The sequence below is a fragment of the Haliotis asinina genome, chromosome 15, assembly GCF_037392515.1.
Source record: "Haliotis asinina isolate JCU_RB_2024 chromosome 15, JCU_Hal_asi_v2, whole genome shotgun sequence".
Taxonomy (NCBI): Eukaryota; Metazoa; Mollusca; class Gastropoda; order Lepetellida; family Haliotidae; genus Haliotis; species Haliotis asinina.
The window spans coordinates 46,020,424-46,033,755 of record NC_090294.1 but is presented as its reverse complement, the minus strand read 5'-3'; the positions used below and the strand labels follow the sequence as shown (position 1 = coordinate 46,033,755).

At 41.8% G+C, this 13,332-nt stretch overlaps 1 protein-coding gene across 1 annotated transcript; it reads right to left on the bottom strand.

The window, feature by feature from the left end:
* Positions 1–842: 842 nt before the first annotated feature.
* Positions 843–12,952, bottom strand: LOC137265052 (uncharacterized). The gene is made up of 6 exons (XM_067800374.1): positions 12,882–12,952; positions 6,476–6,535; positions 5,194–5,368; positions 4,465–4,682; positions 3,658–3,924; positions 843–2,224 (listed from the first exon to the last, which is right to left on the bottom strand). The coding sequence occupies exons 1-6, from the start codon at positions 12,931–12,933 to the stop codon at positions 843–845; spliced, it is 2,154 nt and encodes a 717-aa protein (XP_067656475.1). The 5' UTR covers positions 12,934–12,952.
* Positions 12,953–13,332: the final 380 nt, after the last annotated feature.

Sequence of the window (13,332 nt, the reverse complement as noted above, 5' to 3'; positions counted from 1 at the left end):
CTGCATAGACAGCACCCGATTATGTTCTTCCCTCGGGGTAATTTGTTTAGATACCCACCAAACAAACAGCGCTATCCTTGTAATGAGATTAATCTTTGATGATTTTAGGAGACCTAAGGCTTGTGCAGCGCGTATTTGCATATAGACAGGATTTCTACAATAAATATACTGTTATTGTTAGACCCATCTGTTCCGGAGCAAGTACTCAGTTGAAAAGAGCACCTGTTACTGAACACGAAACTCAACCCGATTCGTTTACATATAAACGTATTTGCTTTAAGCGGCAACGCCGCATTTCATCTATCTATCCAAGTGTAAACACGTAAACATGATTGATAAACATGACCCAAATACTTTATTCACACTGGCCTTAAATACAGGCATTGGGGAACGTGTATGAATGTATAATCCTTCAGGGTGGTTAAACAGCGGAACAGTATTCGAAAACATTATTAAACTCATTACATTTTAAATCACCTTACAGAGGAATTTTGCGGAAGGATTCCTTGTACACATAAGCTGGGGACGGCCTGCGGACAGTAACTAACGATCGCGTGATACATTTAACATCACCACTTTGTGAAACATGGAGAAATTGCTATGTACGTTTAGCTTCATCACACGCGGGCGTACATAAATAACACTGTTTTAAAGCGTCCAATTAGAGAAATGTCCAGGAAACATGTTGTGGGTGGCAACAAGTATTTCACTATCAGTATTTGCATAAAAATATCATTCAATGTGTAGAATGGGCACTGTCTTTGTTATCACCGTTTATTGTGATTATATTTGGTGCCGAAGTTTATTTTTATAAGAAAATTTGTTTTTGTAAATTTGCTGATTTAGTATGTAACAAACATTTTCCTTCTATTTGGTAATTTCAACCCTCCATTGTCACTAAAAGCTTCCTGAAATATCCGCTCTGATTGCTGTTTCCGTAACTTTTCAATAGACAGTCTACTATCTTCTGTACACATCCGCCATGTATTGCTGCAGATTGTAATAAAGTCCCATGAGGCTATTCCACCAAATATAGCACAGAGTAGGACGATCCCAATTGTCCCAATGCTCTGGGCTGACCGGCGCTCATCAGATACGCTAATGTATTTCCTTTGTGTCGAAGATAAATTCTTTTTGTCGACTTTTATCTCACGGACTATTTCTTGTACAATTACCTCCATTTCTTCAGACGTCAGTTCTTCCGGTAAGAAAGCAGCACAAGGACACCTACAGAGTGAACTTCCGTTTGAGGCGGAAGTACTTCCAGCGGCGGTTGTAGTCCGAAGGTCGTCACGTTTCCTTGGAGCTGAATTGGTCCCAATGTCGACACCTGATGTGTCTGCAGCGACAATACCCCGCTGATTGTCCGTTGTGGTCGTTGTAGAAGAGATTGAATGAGATGGCTGGCCTTTTACAGAATCGGGCAACATTTTTTCTATTGAAGAAGGACCGGGCTGAAGTGTAATTGAAAAGGGTACAATTTGAAACCCAGACGATGAGCTCGTTTCGGTTCCACTGTCGTAATTTGTCAAGTCGAAAACACCAGTTTTGTCTTTCAACGTTGACGTTGCACTGCGCGACTCCATTAAAATTGAAAGGACATCCGACGTAAATACTATATTAGGAATTTGCAAGGTGGGCGTCGAATGTAACAGGCCTCCGACGTAGTCATATGTCATGAAAGAATTCATTGCTTTTGGTGTTGATTCTGCAGACGTCGTGGGCATGTTAATGAAGTCATATGAGACTGGAACAGCTAAATAGGAATACAAGTTTGATGAATAGGCGTAAGAATCAGAGACAATGTCTGTGATAGAAAAGCTGGTCTGTAATGTCATTGATTTAATAGACTGTGTTCGTCCACCGTTAGCAACTGAGTCTGACGAAAGATGGCTACTTCGTCCACTCCAATATGAATTGAACGGAGATGAGGGTCGGATCAATGTGACCGTAGACACTGGGGGTGTCTGGATATTTTCAAAAAGGGTATTTGTCATGGGTTCGTGGGAAGATTTGATTGTGGGCGTGAACTGATCAGACAGTTGTAAATTTGCTGAGGAGGATGTGTGGATGGTGGAGATGATGCTCGACTCCCGTGACGTTTCCGGTGCGTCGAGCATGTCAGCTTTGCTTTGAGTTGATTCGGTAAAATGTTCAGTCCAGCAACCTCGATCTGGGATGGAAGAGATGTAGTTGGACGGGACCGGGTATCGGTTAACAAATGCTGCAAAGAGAGGAAAACATAATTACGTCCAGGAGAACACGTGACACATTCGTGTGGGCACTGCAATTTGCTCTGCAAAGTTGCTTTCCTTGGATAGTTCGAATGTGTGTGATATCTGGTTCAACACTTATTTCTAAAACATACGTATCAGCGAAAGAAACGCAATTTTCGAAAACATTGAAATCCCATGAAAGTGAACTTCTATTTAAAAACTTGACACAAAAGCAGAGTTGCGCTTCTTTTGCTGTTCAGTATATCTGTACGCCGATATTTACTCCCAGAAATGGAGGTCATAAATGGCCAGATCTGCAGATAGTTCACTGACGTAACAACCGGTGTAAATAGGGATTTACGTACCAATTACAGATAGGGATTGACTTAAGAACCAGTCATTGAGTAACTAATTGAAAACAGGTAGTAACTAGTTCAGGCAGGTGTTGACCACAAAAGGCAGGTTCGAGTAGTTTAAACTCGTAACAACAGATACTGGAATGTACTGACGTTACAAGGGCAGTGGGGTAGCCTGGTGGTTAAAGCGTTCGCTCGTCACGCTTAAGGCCAGGATCTATTCCCCACATGGGTACAACGTCAGAACCCGATTTCAGGTGTCCCCCCGTCTTGATATTGCCAGAATATTGCTAAAAGCGGCGTAAAACTGAACTCACTGACGTTATAACAGGTAGAGATGGTTGATCCATATAACAGAAGATTATATATTGGGATTGACGTAAGAACAGTCACGTGATTCATGCAGCAAAAGGACTGACGTAACAACAGTTACACGTGATTCATGCAGCAGAAGGATCGACGTAACGAGATACATGATTCATGCAGCAGGACTGACGTAACGAGAGCTACACATGATTCATGTAGCGGAAGGACTGACGTAACAACAGATACACATGATTCACTTAGCAGAAGGTTGAAATTAGGATTGCCCTAGCGGCAAAATCACATAGTCGTAATACGCAGCAATAGTGAGAGAGTGAGTACGTTTTTACGCCGCTTTTAGCAATATTCCAGCTATATCACGACGGTGCACGCCAGAAATGGACTTCACACACTGGGCGCATGTGGGGACGCGAACCCGGGTCTCCAGCGTGACGGACGGACGCTTAAACCATTAGGTTACACCATCGCTACACGCAGCAATAAGTTGAAACAGGTGTAACATGTCACAACAGATTCATATGTTTATATGTAACAATAGGTTCGGATAGTTGTAACACGTAACAACTGCCTCAGATTATTTTATCTGTAACAACAAGAAGCGCAGATAGTCAAGTCGCGTGTGCTATTGGTGATTGAGCATAAAATGAGGTCCCATTGCCTGTTACAGGGATTCACTACGTTTGCTAGGTTTTAGCTTTGTCTCCACTTCAACGGGTGGATATTAGCTTCTAACTGTTCCTCGTGCGTTTGCAGTTCAGTACCTTTAAAACAGTTCTTCACATGCAGTTCTGCAGCGTCGTCTTTCTCAAGGGTCAAGACACCCACGTCTAACAGAGGTTCTAGCTGAAAATGCAGTAAGCATGAGTTGTTCGTGTAGTGGTATGTGAGTGCCCAGCACTCCAGCTTTCCAATCTCCATCTCTCCACACCGGGTCTGGCATTGTGATGCTGTTGCGTCTTTCAGTTCTCGGGTGGCCATCATGGAACCAGGGTACTTCACCCCCCGCCAGATGTCAAACAAGCAAGCACCTGAAAATCACATTGCACATTTTGTTTGTTGTCCACGCCCACACAGCCATATTACAGGTATATGACGGCGTGTTTTTTGTTGTTGTTGTTGTTGTTTTATGTATTATCGACAGACGCGTAGCCAGTGATATTGCTCGTATAAGCCCGATAGGTGGCAAACTGTATATACATGTAGGTAGTATTGTGAAAATGATGTGTGAGCTCTTTTGTTTGTTTTGTTGTGTTTCTTGTTTGTTTGTTGTTGTTGTTTTTTTGTTTTTTGTTTGTTTGTTTTTTGTTTGTTTGTTTTTTGTTATTTAAGTAAATCGTATGTTTGTTTAAATAAAATACGCCTGGTCCTTCTGCATTCGCTATATTTTGAACAATGCCAAAATGTATCTATTCTTGTTCGTTTGATGTACAACTTTCTAGTTTACTTTAGGGATAATGTTAACTCAAAAAAAGTCACGATCACTTTGAAGCAATCAAATTTTCAAACAAGGGTGGAGCTTCACATGAGGAATATTTCTCATCACAAGATGGTCATTTTAAACGGCTCACCAGCTCTTCCTCCGCAAATAAACGGTAATTTAAGGTCACAGGAAGTTGGCCACCATTTGCCCGATCTCCATGACGACGACACACAGAGACCGTCTCCTTCCTGTATTGTTGTGTTCCAGTTTGAAAACGAGGCTGTGTCCGAACAGTCGTGCCATACAAATGGTGCCGAGATGTCGTTATAATGACGGTGTAGGCCGATCCAATTATCTTGATAGGCACTGTAGAGTGAGAGAGAGGGTGTATTTATTCATTGCAGCGCCAGAAGGAAGCACAATAGAATATACCAAGTAAACATATCAGGGTTGAAAAGGTTGGCTGCCTAATGTAGGACGTAAGACGAAGGTTCGATTCCAAAACAAAATGGTAAAAGAAGACACATGGGTACAATGTGTAAAGCCCATTTCTAATTTCTAATTTCTCATTTCTCATTTCTAATGTCATTTCTAATTTCTAATGCTTCAATGCTGCTGATAGAGGCCAAAACTAGAGACTCAGTAACGTCTATACTAAAGGATTAGTTACGGGGTTGAATGTGTTTCCAGAAAACACTAAATACACGCCAACATGCGCACGCGCACACATGCGCACACGCGCATACAAATACATTAGCCATGAGATTACGTCGCAGCTGGTGAACCCTCAGGCTATCCTGGTAGCATGGTCTCATTGACGCACGCACTCACACACACTCACTCACTCATTCATTCACTTGAACTGTTTTATACTCACAGAACTGCCCTCCACTCTGGGTCAGTCTTGAACTGGGAGATCATCATCCAGGTGACGAAGTCTGCTTCCATCAGAAGAGACTGTCCGTTGTTCTTGCACGCCATGTTAGCATCATTCCAGGACGTGGGGGTCGAGTACAGCAGAAACATGGTCCGGGAGGTCGGAAGCGTTAACGCTGGGAAATAATGATACATCACTTTACGTGTGATGAAATAGCGTTTAAAGTGGCGCAAAATATTACTGTCCTTACACATCGAAATACACACACACGTGTGTGTGTGCGCGCGCGTGCTCGCTCTTGTCTATTCCTGTGTGTGTGAACGTATTTAGATGTGTGCGTGCGTGTGCGTGTTTTCGAGTTTCAATGATCATTCTGCCAAGCGCCAGACAGGGTTACGAGCTCAAGCCTTTCACGTACGATCGGGGATCGACCGACCGAGCTTCCGCTTTCCAGACAGACGCTCTATCCATCCTTGAAATTGCATCATTTCAAGAAGGAGAAATTCCCCCTCAGTCGTCTAGTTATTAATCCCTGAACTGTTAGTTAAGTGCCCACCGTTGTTATCTGATCACCGTTGTTGGTTCGCATGTTCTCATTATACCGCGATATGTTCCTAGTTTCCTTCCTTCCTTCCTTAAGGGGTAGGATTATGCACCAAAACTTGTTATTCATGTTACAGAATTCGACATTCATAAACATTCAGTTTCGGCTAGTTATTATTCTTTGTTATATATATTATAATAGTCATCTCTAACCACATATGATTCATTAATGACATCTGTCCTAATTTGACGGAGATATGAAAATGATATTGCAGCAAGTGCAATGATATGTTGGCTTTGCAATTGTGTAGTAATAGTGACTGAATCAGTTTTGTCACAACCCCGAATGTACAGTACACAACCCTGTGCACTTAAAAACACTAAAATTCTACCACGAATTCGTTGGTAGATGACCAGATGGTGGCCACACGAATACGTGCAAACACGTAGTTGCGGGTACAGCAACGTGCAGTAAACATGGACAAAGTACTGTGACTATATGTCCCAGTCCACCCAGCTGTGAATGGGTACCTCGTGAGAATGAGAAAGTCGCAACGACTCGGTGCCCTGTTCCCCAGGGAGTTGGGACTGATAATTTAAGTGCCGCTGAGATTGACATCCGATAATCGAGAGGGAAAGCCCCAGCGCCTTGAGCACGTACTAGTTGCCTGGACACGTGTGGTATTATGATAATAATAACAATAACTGTGGCAATAGGTAAATGAACAGTTAGACTCACCTGGTCCAGATAGAAGGACCACACAAACCCAGCAAGGAAGATGCACCATATTGTCGTCATCTGAAACAAATACCTGGGTAAATAGGAATATCACCTGTATGCATGCATGCATCACCCTGTGCTCATATGTATGGATCTCTGGGTGTACTCTTACTCGGCCTTAATGTCCAGAAGGCGCTCACTAAGATAATTTTAGCCCCACACTGACGTTTAGTTGGAGAAATAAAAACACCAAAAAAAAATATCTACAAAAAGAAAAAATATATGAAGACCAAATATAAGCCAGATTTAATTTGTAGATCAGAGAAAATCTAGACTTCCGTCTATCATTCTAGACTTTTTAAATCCTTTTCAATCTTCTATCCGGTCTCATGTATACACTACTGAACACCCATTGCTAATCACGAGACGGCAAGCTGGTCGCTGATATCAGGATATAAAGTCGTTGTATTGAACTTCGTAACATCCTGCTATCGATTGCTGAGGTGAACATCCTCTTCAAATAGCTAAGTGGTGATGTTATCAGTGCTTGGTCTGCACACAAATCATTCACCGAGCAGCTAAATGGAACCATACACGACCAAGTATATTATATCATGTATATAACATAAGTAATAATAACTATATCATGTATATAATATATGACATATCAGTAGCATGCATAGTATGCATATCTCTGTCGCGTGAGTGAGTGAGTGAGTCCTACGCCGCAGCCACCAATATTCCAGTCATTTGGCGGCGGTCTGTAAATAATCGAGTCTGGACCAGACAATCCAATGATCAACAACATGAGCATCGATCATTTGGGAACCGATGACATGTGCCAACCAAGTCAGCGAGCCTGACCACCTGATCCCGTTATTCGCCTCTTACGACAAGCATAGTCGTCCTTTATGGCAAGCATGGGTTGCTGAAGGCCTATTCTACCCCGGACCTTCACCTGCCTACCTCTGTCGAATTTATTTGGCAGATTTTGTCTTTGGGAATGCCAATACCGACACTTCTTATGGGGTTAAAAAGTGTTTGTTGTTTAACGCCGCATATAGCAATAGTCCAGTCATAGGGCGAGAGTCTGTAAGTAATCGAGTCTGGGTCAGAAAGTGCAGAGATCGATAACATGAGCCTCATTATTGCATTTGGAATACGATGACATGTGTCATCTAAGTCCTGACCACCCGATCCCTTTAGCTGCCTCTTATGAGGAGCATAGGTCACCGGAGACCAATTATAACCCGTAACTTCACGGGTTAACTTCACGGGTTCTTTTCTAAATGAAAGCCCTTTTCATAGATGAGATGAAGTACTGACACAACACGTTCAGCGAAACACTTCGTGACAATAACTCTCTAATACACAACTTGTTTGTTGTACCCAACACGCAGGTGAGTAATCAACAGGATAAGGCTCCTGACAGGAAGATTGTATCACCTGATTTAGAGCTTTCGACTGTCAGGCAAGATTGTGGATATAATGATCATTGAAATCTGTCGGTGCAATGTCGTGGTCAGCCTGGTAATACATGTGCACTTGATGATTTCATCTGGCGTTGTAGTATAGTCAACCACGGGGAGAGCTTTCATGTATTTTGTATGACAGATGATAATTGATAATAAGAATGACATTAGTAGTAGTAATCAGAACGTGGAAGCTTCAGTAATCGGCAGTATCAACAAGGACATCACAAAGTCGTAGCGCGTAATGTCAGATAGAGCAAGACTAAACATGACCCCATGTCGTTTTCTTTCTTCCAAGAATCTAAATCCATTGTGATGTTGTGAGGTCGGATAGTTTACACGTCTTTTCCTGTCCTAAATTTCAATTTGGTAATTGGAATATCTACTCGCACTAACTTATAACGTTATTTCAAACAAGAGGACTTAAACAGTCAAAAATATAAAAGCAAGATATGTTCACGGTGTAAACAGCGATGTAAGTTAAACATGGGCAGATCCAATAAGGAGGAAAGGTGTTCTGGGGGTTCGGACCCCTTTCAAAAATTCTCTTAGCTAAGAGAGCTTCGGAAACCTAGACTCAAGATGCCTCAAACGCTAATACTTGGGGCACCCTGACTCTGAGGGTGTGGAATTCGCATCCCACGTCAGTTTTAAATATTATACATCCTTTAAGAATTCAGATTTGGATGACTAGATAGTTTAGATACGAATGCACTGAGTTCATCTAAGTGCGTATCTACACAGTTTTCTTAACACCTTGATCATTCTTCTGTGCGTAACATTTCCGGTATCGATCACGTGACCGACACAAACTTCCGGTTCAGTGAGCACGTCCGATGGCTGTGATTAGTAACGGTCATGTCTTCAATCGCCCCATCACAAAATCAATGCGTGGCAGAAAAGCATATCAGAGAAATTAGCAGCCTGTAAGGTTCATTTCACATGTCAATATCGCCCTGTATATGTCAATTACGTGGTGAATGCGGACACGCGGCTCCAGTAAGCCGGTATTAATGGCTGACATTGCCTTTACTTGCATGTCGTGGATAATACATCACTGCCGTTGTTATGTCTCATCGTCCGTTTGTTATCAGCTGTTCGACTTGTCAATACTCTGGACAAGGGATATGCCTCTTAAAACGTGAGACGATGTAACGGATCATTTCCTTTAAAAAGTGTGACGTTGCATAATCATTCAGACCCCTTTAAAAAGTGTGATAATGTTATGTGCAATAAGTTGCTCTATTTTATTGTTGGTACATTATATTTTCTTTTTTAGTTTTACAGTTTTCTCAAATCTTTTACTTTTGTAAAGTAAAAATTTACAAACACTTTGTTTTCCATACCTGGATTTGTACCCACATCTCTTTTTTCTACTTATTATTTTCACTGTTGTTGTTGTTGTTGTTGTTGTTGTTGTTAGAACCTATGGTGGTGCATTTTGCTATTAACAGATTTTTGTCATTTTTTATTTTTCTCGATTTCCATGGAAACGATTTGGAAGGGAGGGGTGGGCTTCGTTTTCGGAGCACAGCTCGAAAACCCTTCAAAGTCTTTCAACAGAACTTGCTTGATGTGTGATTCACATCTTCACGTGGCGCGTGTGTGTGTGTCAGTTAATCTGAAACGTGTTCTTGCTTTTGCTGGCTTTTAAATGCAAGTCCACTGAGTTATACTTTCAAGAATACTGCACCATATGACGTGCTTCAGGTGTATGACATTGTGTCATCGTGTTCTTTCTTTTGCTGGTTTTTAAATGCAAGTCCACTGAGTTATACTTTCAAGAATACTGCACCATATGACGTGCTTCAGGTGTATGACATTGTGTCATCGTGTTCTTGCCTTTGCTGGCTTTTAAATGCAAGTCCACTGAGTTATACTTTCAAGAATACTGCACCATATGACGTGCTTCAGGTGTATGACAATGTGTCATCGTGTTCTTGCCTTTGCTGGCTTTTAAATGCAAGTCCACTGAGTTATACTTTCAAGAATACTGCACCATATGACGTGCTTCAGGTGTATGACATTGTGTCATCGTGTTCTAGTCTGACTTTTTGTCGGTTTAGTAATGCCCTCTCACTGAGATATTTAAACAGTATGATAAAAGTTGCACGTGTGTGCGTGCGTGCGTGCAAGTATGTGTCATCGAGAAACCACGCCTTCAAGATGATTCCACTCATGTGTGAGCACGTGGTGCGTGTGCCTGTGCGTGTGTTGGAAATGTGTAGTAACCTAGATTGGTATTTCTCCTGCTTATTAGCTGTAGTCGACTGACATACCTCAGTTCAAGAGTTTAAGACCTCCCAACCTTTTCCTCCCCATAATGCCTAGCGCCAAGCAAACCACCTAATTCCATACCTTCAAGGCTGTCTTTAGTGTATCGTTAACGACACATGCGCACCAAAAACAGCAGACATGGTAAAAGATTCCGTATGACAGTCGTGAAAACGAAAACGCACGTGTACATTATGACAACTCTACCAATGATAGCGAGACCCAAACTTTGTTTTGACACAATCGCCATGGCACGAATGACGACCTATCAGAGGAACCAACTCTAGGGACGATTGCAAGTTAGCCAGACTGCACAGATGGTAGCCATTCCTTTCAGTGTTCATATTAGGACAATCTACTGATTGCTGGAGTGGTATCATGTCACTAACAGCACCCAAGATCATGCACGCAGTGAGCGACCTTCAGTAACATCATAAGGTCAAGAAAGACAGATTGTGTGTGATTGAGTCGCTTCCCCAGAGCGCTTCCCGACCATATAGTAGTCCTGTTGTCACCGCCCATCACCGCCTAAAACCGCCTGCAGTGGGCAACTCAGCATCAAAATTGGCGTTATCGACAATGGAGAATTGTGCTTTTATCTCATGAAAGTTGATATTGTGTTTTGACAGTCAATGTCAGCATGAGAGTATGGTGAAGGCGTGGGGAACTGTTTTCCAATGAGTGTATTGTTGAAAGAGTCCCGTGGGGTGGTCCAAGCCTCGTGGGGTGAAGTGCAATCGGTCTGAACCACTCAGTCGGCACCGTCGTGTTCCAGAATCTCGGTCCAGGATGAGGAAATGACGTGACAGCTATTCACTATAATGCCCAAAACATGAGACCCCACATTTTGGACATCACAGAAATCACATCTTCCGGCAAGACAACATTCGTGCTCACTCTGACAGAGTAACATTGGACTTCCTAAGACATTATGTCATCCAAACCCTACAATAGTCTACCTCCAGTCTTGATTTGAGTTCAATACAACATTATTGAGAAGAGATTAAAAGAAGACTGAATTGATCTCCACCTGAGGGCGACAACTGCTGCTGACCCATGTGCCAATTACCTTCAACAAGCGGCTATTTCATACAACGCTTTCATTGATACACACAATACCGTTCTTAACAAAACTACATGCGCTGGCATTTCAGACAAAGAGAGAAGGCATCTGACGTATGCTGATGTTTTTGTTCTCCGGTAGTTTTGAGGCATATATTGTGCCTTGTTAAGTCATATTTAAACGATCAATAATGTCCATTTAAATCTGTTAAACAAACTGTTGGGACATCATTTGCTGTCGTTAGAGGAACTATTATACTTTCATTTGTTTCTTGTTCATATTCATGGACCAGACAATCCAGTGTTTGACATCATGAAGATCTATCTACGCAACTGGGATACGACATACTTCAACCAAGACCGGGCGTCTCACCACCCTCTTGCGACATGCATGGATAGCTGAAGACCATGCTTACTGGGATCTTCACGATCTACAATGCTCTCCAACATTGTAAACCAAAAGTCACTGTGTTCTTTTATCTGACTGGTGGACAAATATGATCGAATGGTAATCGATTCCCTGAAATTTCCGGGTGTTATTGAGTATTTGACGGTGTCGGTTCCTTAGGTAACCCCGCGCTTCAAATACTCAATAACGCCCGGATATTGCCCAGTCCATGATGCTTATCTCCTATATAAATGATGCAATTTAAGATCAGTTTTGACTTTTGCATCCCCATGAAACAATTAACATATTTTCATATTTTTAAGTAACGAATATTTTTACTGTTTTCGCAATTATGTTTTCAAACAACGTTTTCTTTGTCCCACTTTGGATTATAACACACCTACACATGCATCTTGAGGTGTTGGAACAGTTAAAGAAAAAGTTGCCATACTATTTGAACACTTGCTCTTGGAAAGAGTCATAGTCATTACAACATAATCCTGTCATGTGCTGAAGATCGCAATGTTGTCGATGATATGTGTTGCTTTGGTCTTTGACCTAATGAAATCTTGTCTTGTCCTTGATCACTTTCAGCTAAATAGGCGCTGTTCGTATTTTTCTAGGGTGGATGGTGTTCAACGCCAGTATTAAAGCTATATGGCGGCGGTCTGTAAATAGTCGAGTCTGGACAAGACAAACCTGTGGTCAACATCATGAGCATTGATCTACAGAATTAGGATACAATGACATGTGGCAATCAAGTCAGCGATCCTGATCACCTGATCCCCTTTTGTCGCCTTTTAAAGCAAACATGGGTTGCTGAAGACCAATTCAAACCCGTATATTTAAAATTGGCAAGTCAGGAGTGTCCTCAAAAATATGAATTAAATGATGCATAAGTCAATTTCATAAACGATATAGTTTAACTGAACGCAACAACAAGAAGGACAGACATTCTTTTCATTAACAATGAATGATTTGAACTGCTGAGGTACTAGATACGAGCAAAGGTATCTAAATATTTAATGATAATAAATCACCGTTCTTGTCGTCGTCATCATCATCATCATCATCATCATCATCATCAGTACAGTAAATCATAAGAAACTTACCTAAATGAAAGCTATGAATAATCTAATGATCGGCGGCGGCGGCGGCGCCTTCATCAACATCATCATCATCATCATCACCACCACCACCACCATCACTACCACAATAGAAATCTTACCTGAATGGAAGAAAGCTTGAAATGAACTAACAGGCATCAGAAGTGGCGACATTCATGTATGCGCCTTGTGGGTGAACTGTTTTATGATACGGCAGATTACAAGTGTCCTGCACATTCTTTGCCATCGGCATTCGTTTGTTGGTCGCAATTACCGCCATGGCAGGTGTGGTTCATAAAATCCTTCCTCTTGTGCCAGGGGCTATGTGAACTGTTGTTAATCTATATGCACTGCCTATCCAGTTATTGATAAATGTGATCTAACCACTTTCATTATAGTGAAAGGATGACAAAGATTATGATAACAAATGCCGCGGCCTGCCAGGGGTTCTCGGGGTGTGTGAGTAAATTTAACTTGGTTTTGAACAGTTTGTAAAGAACTCTTCATCATCTAGTGACCAAATCGATCACATAGTAAATCACTGATTTTATGCACTTGTAGGAAAGAATCTGT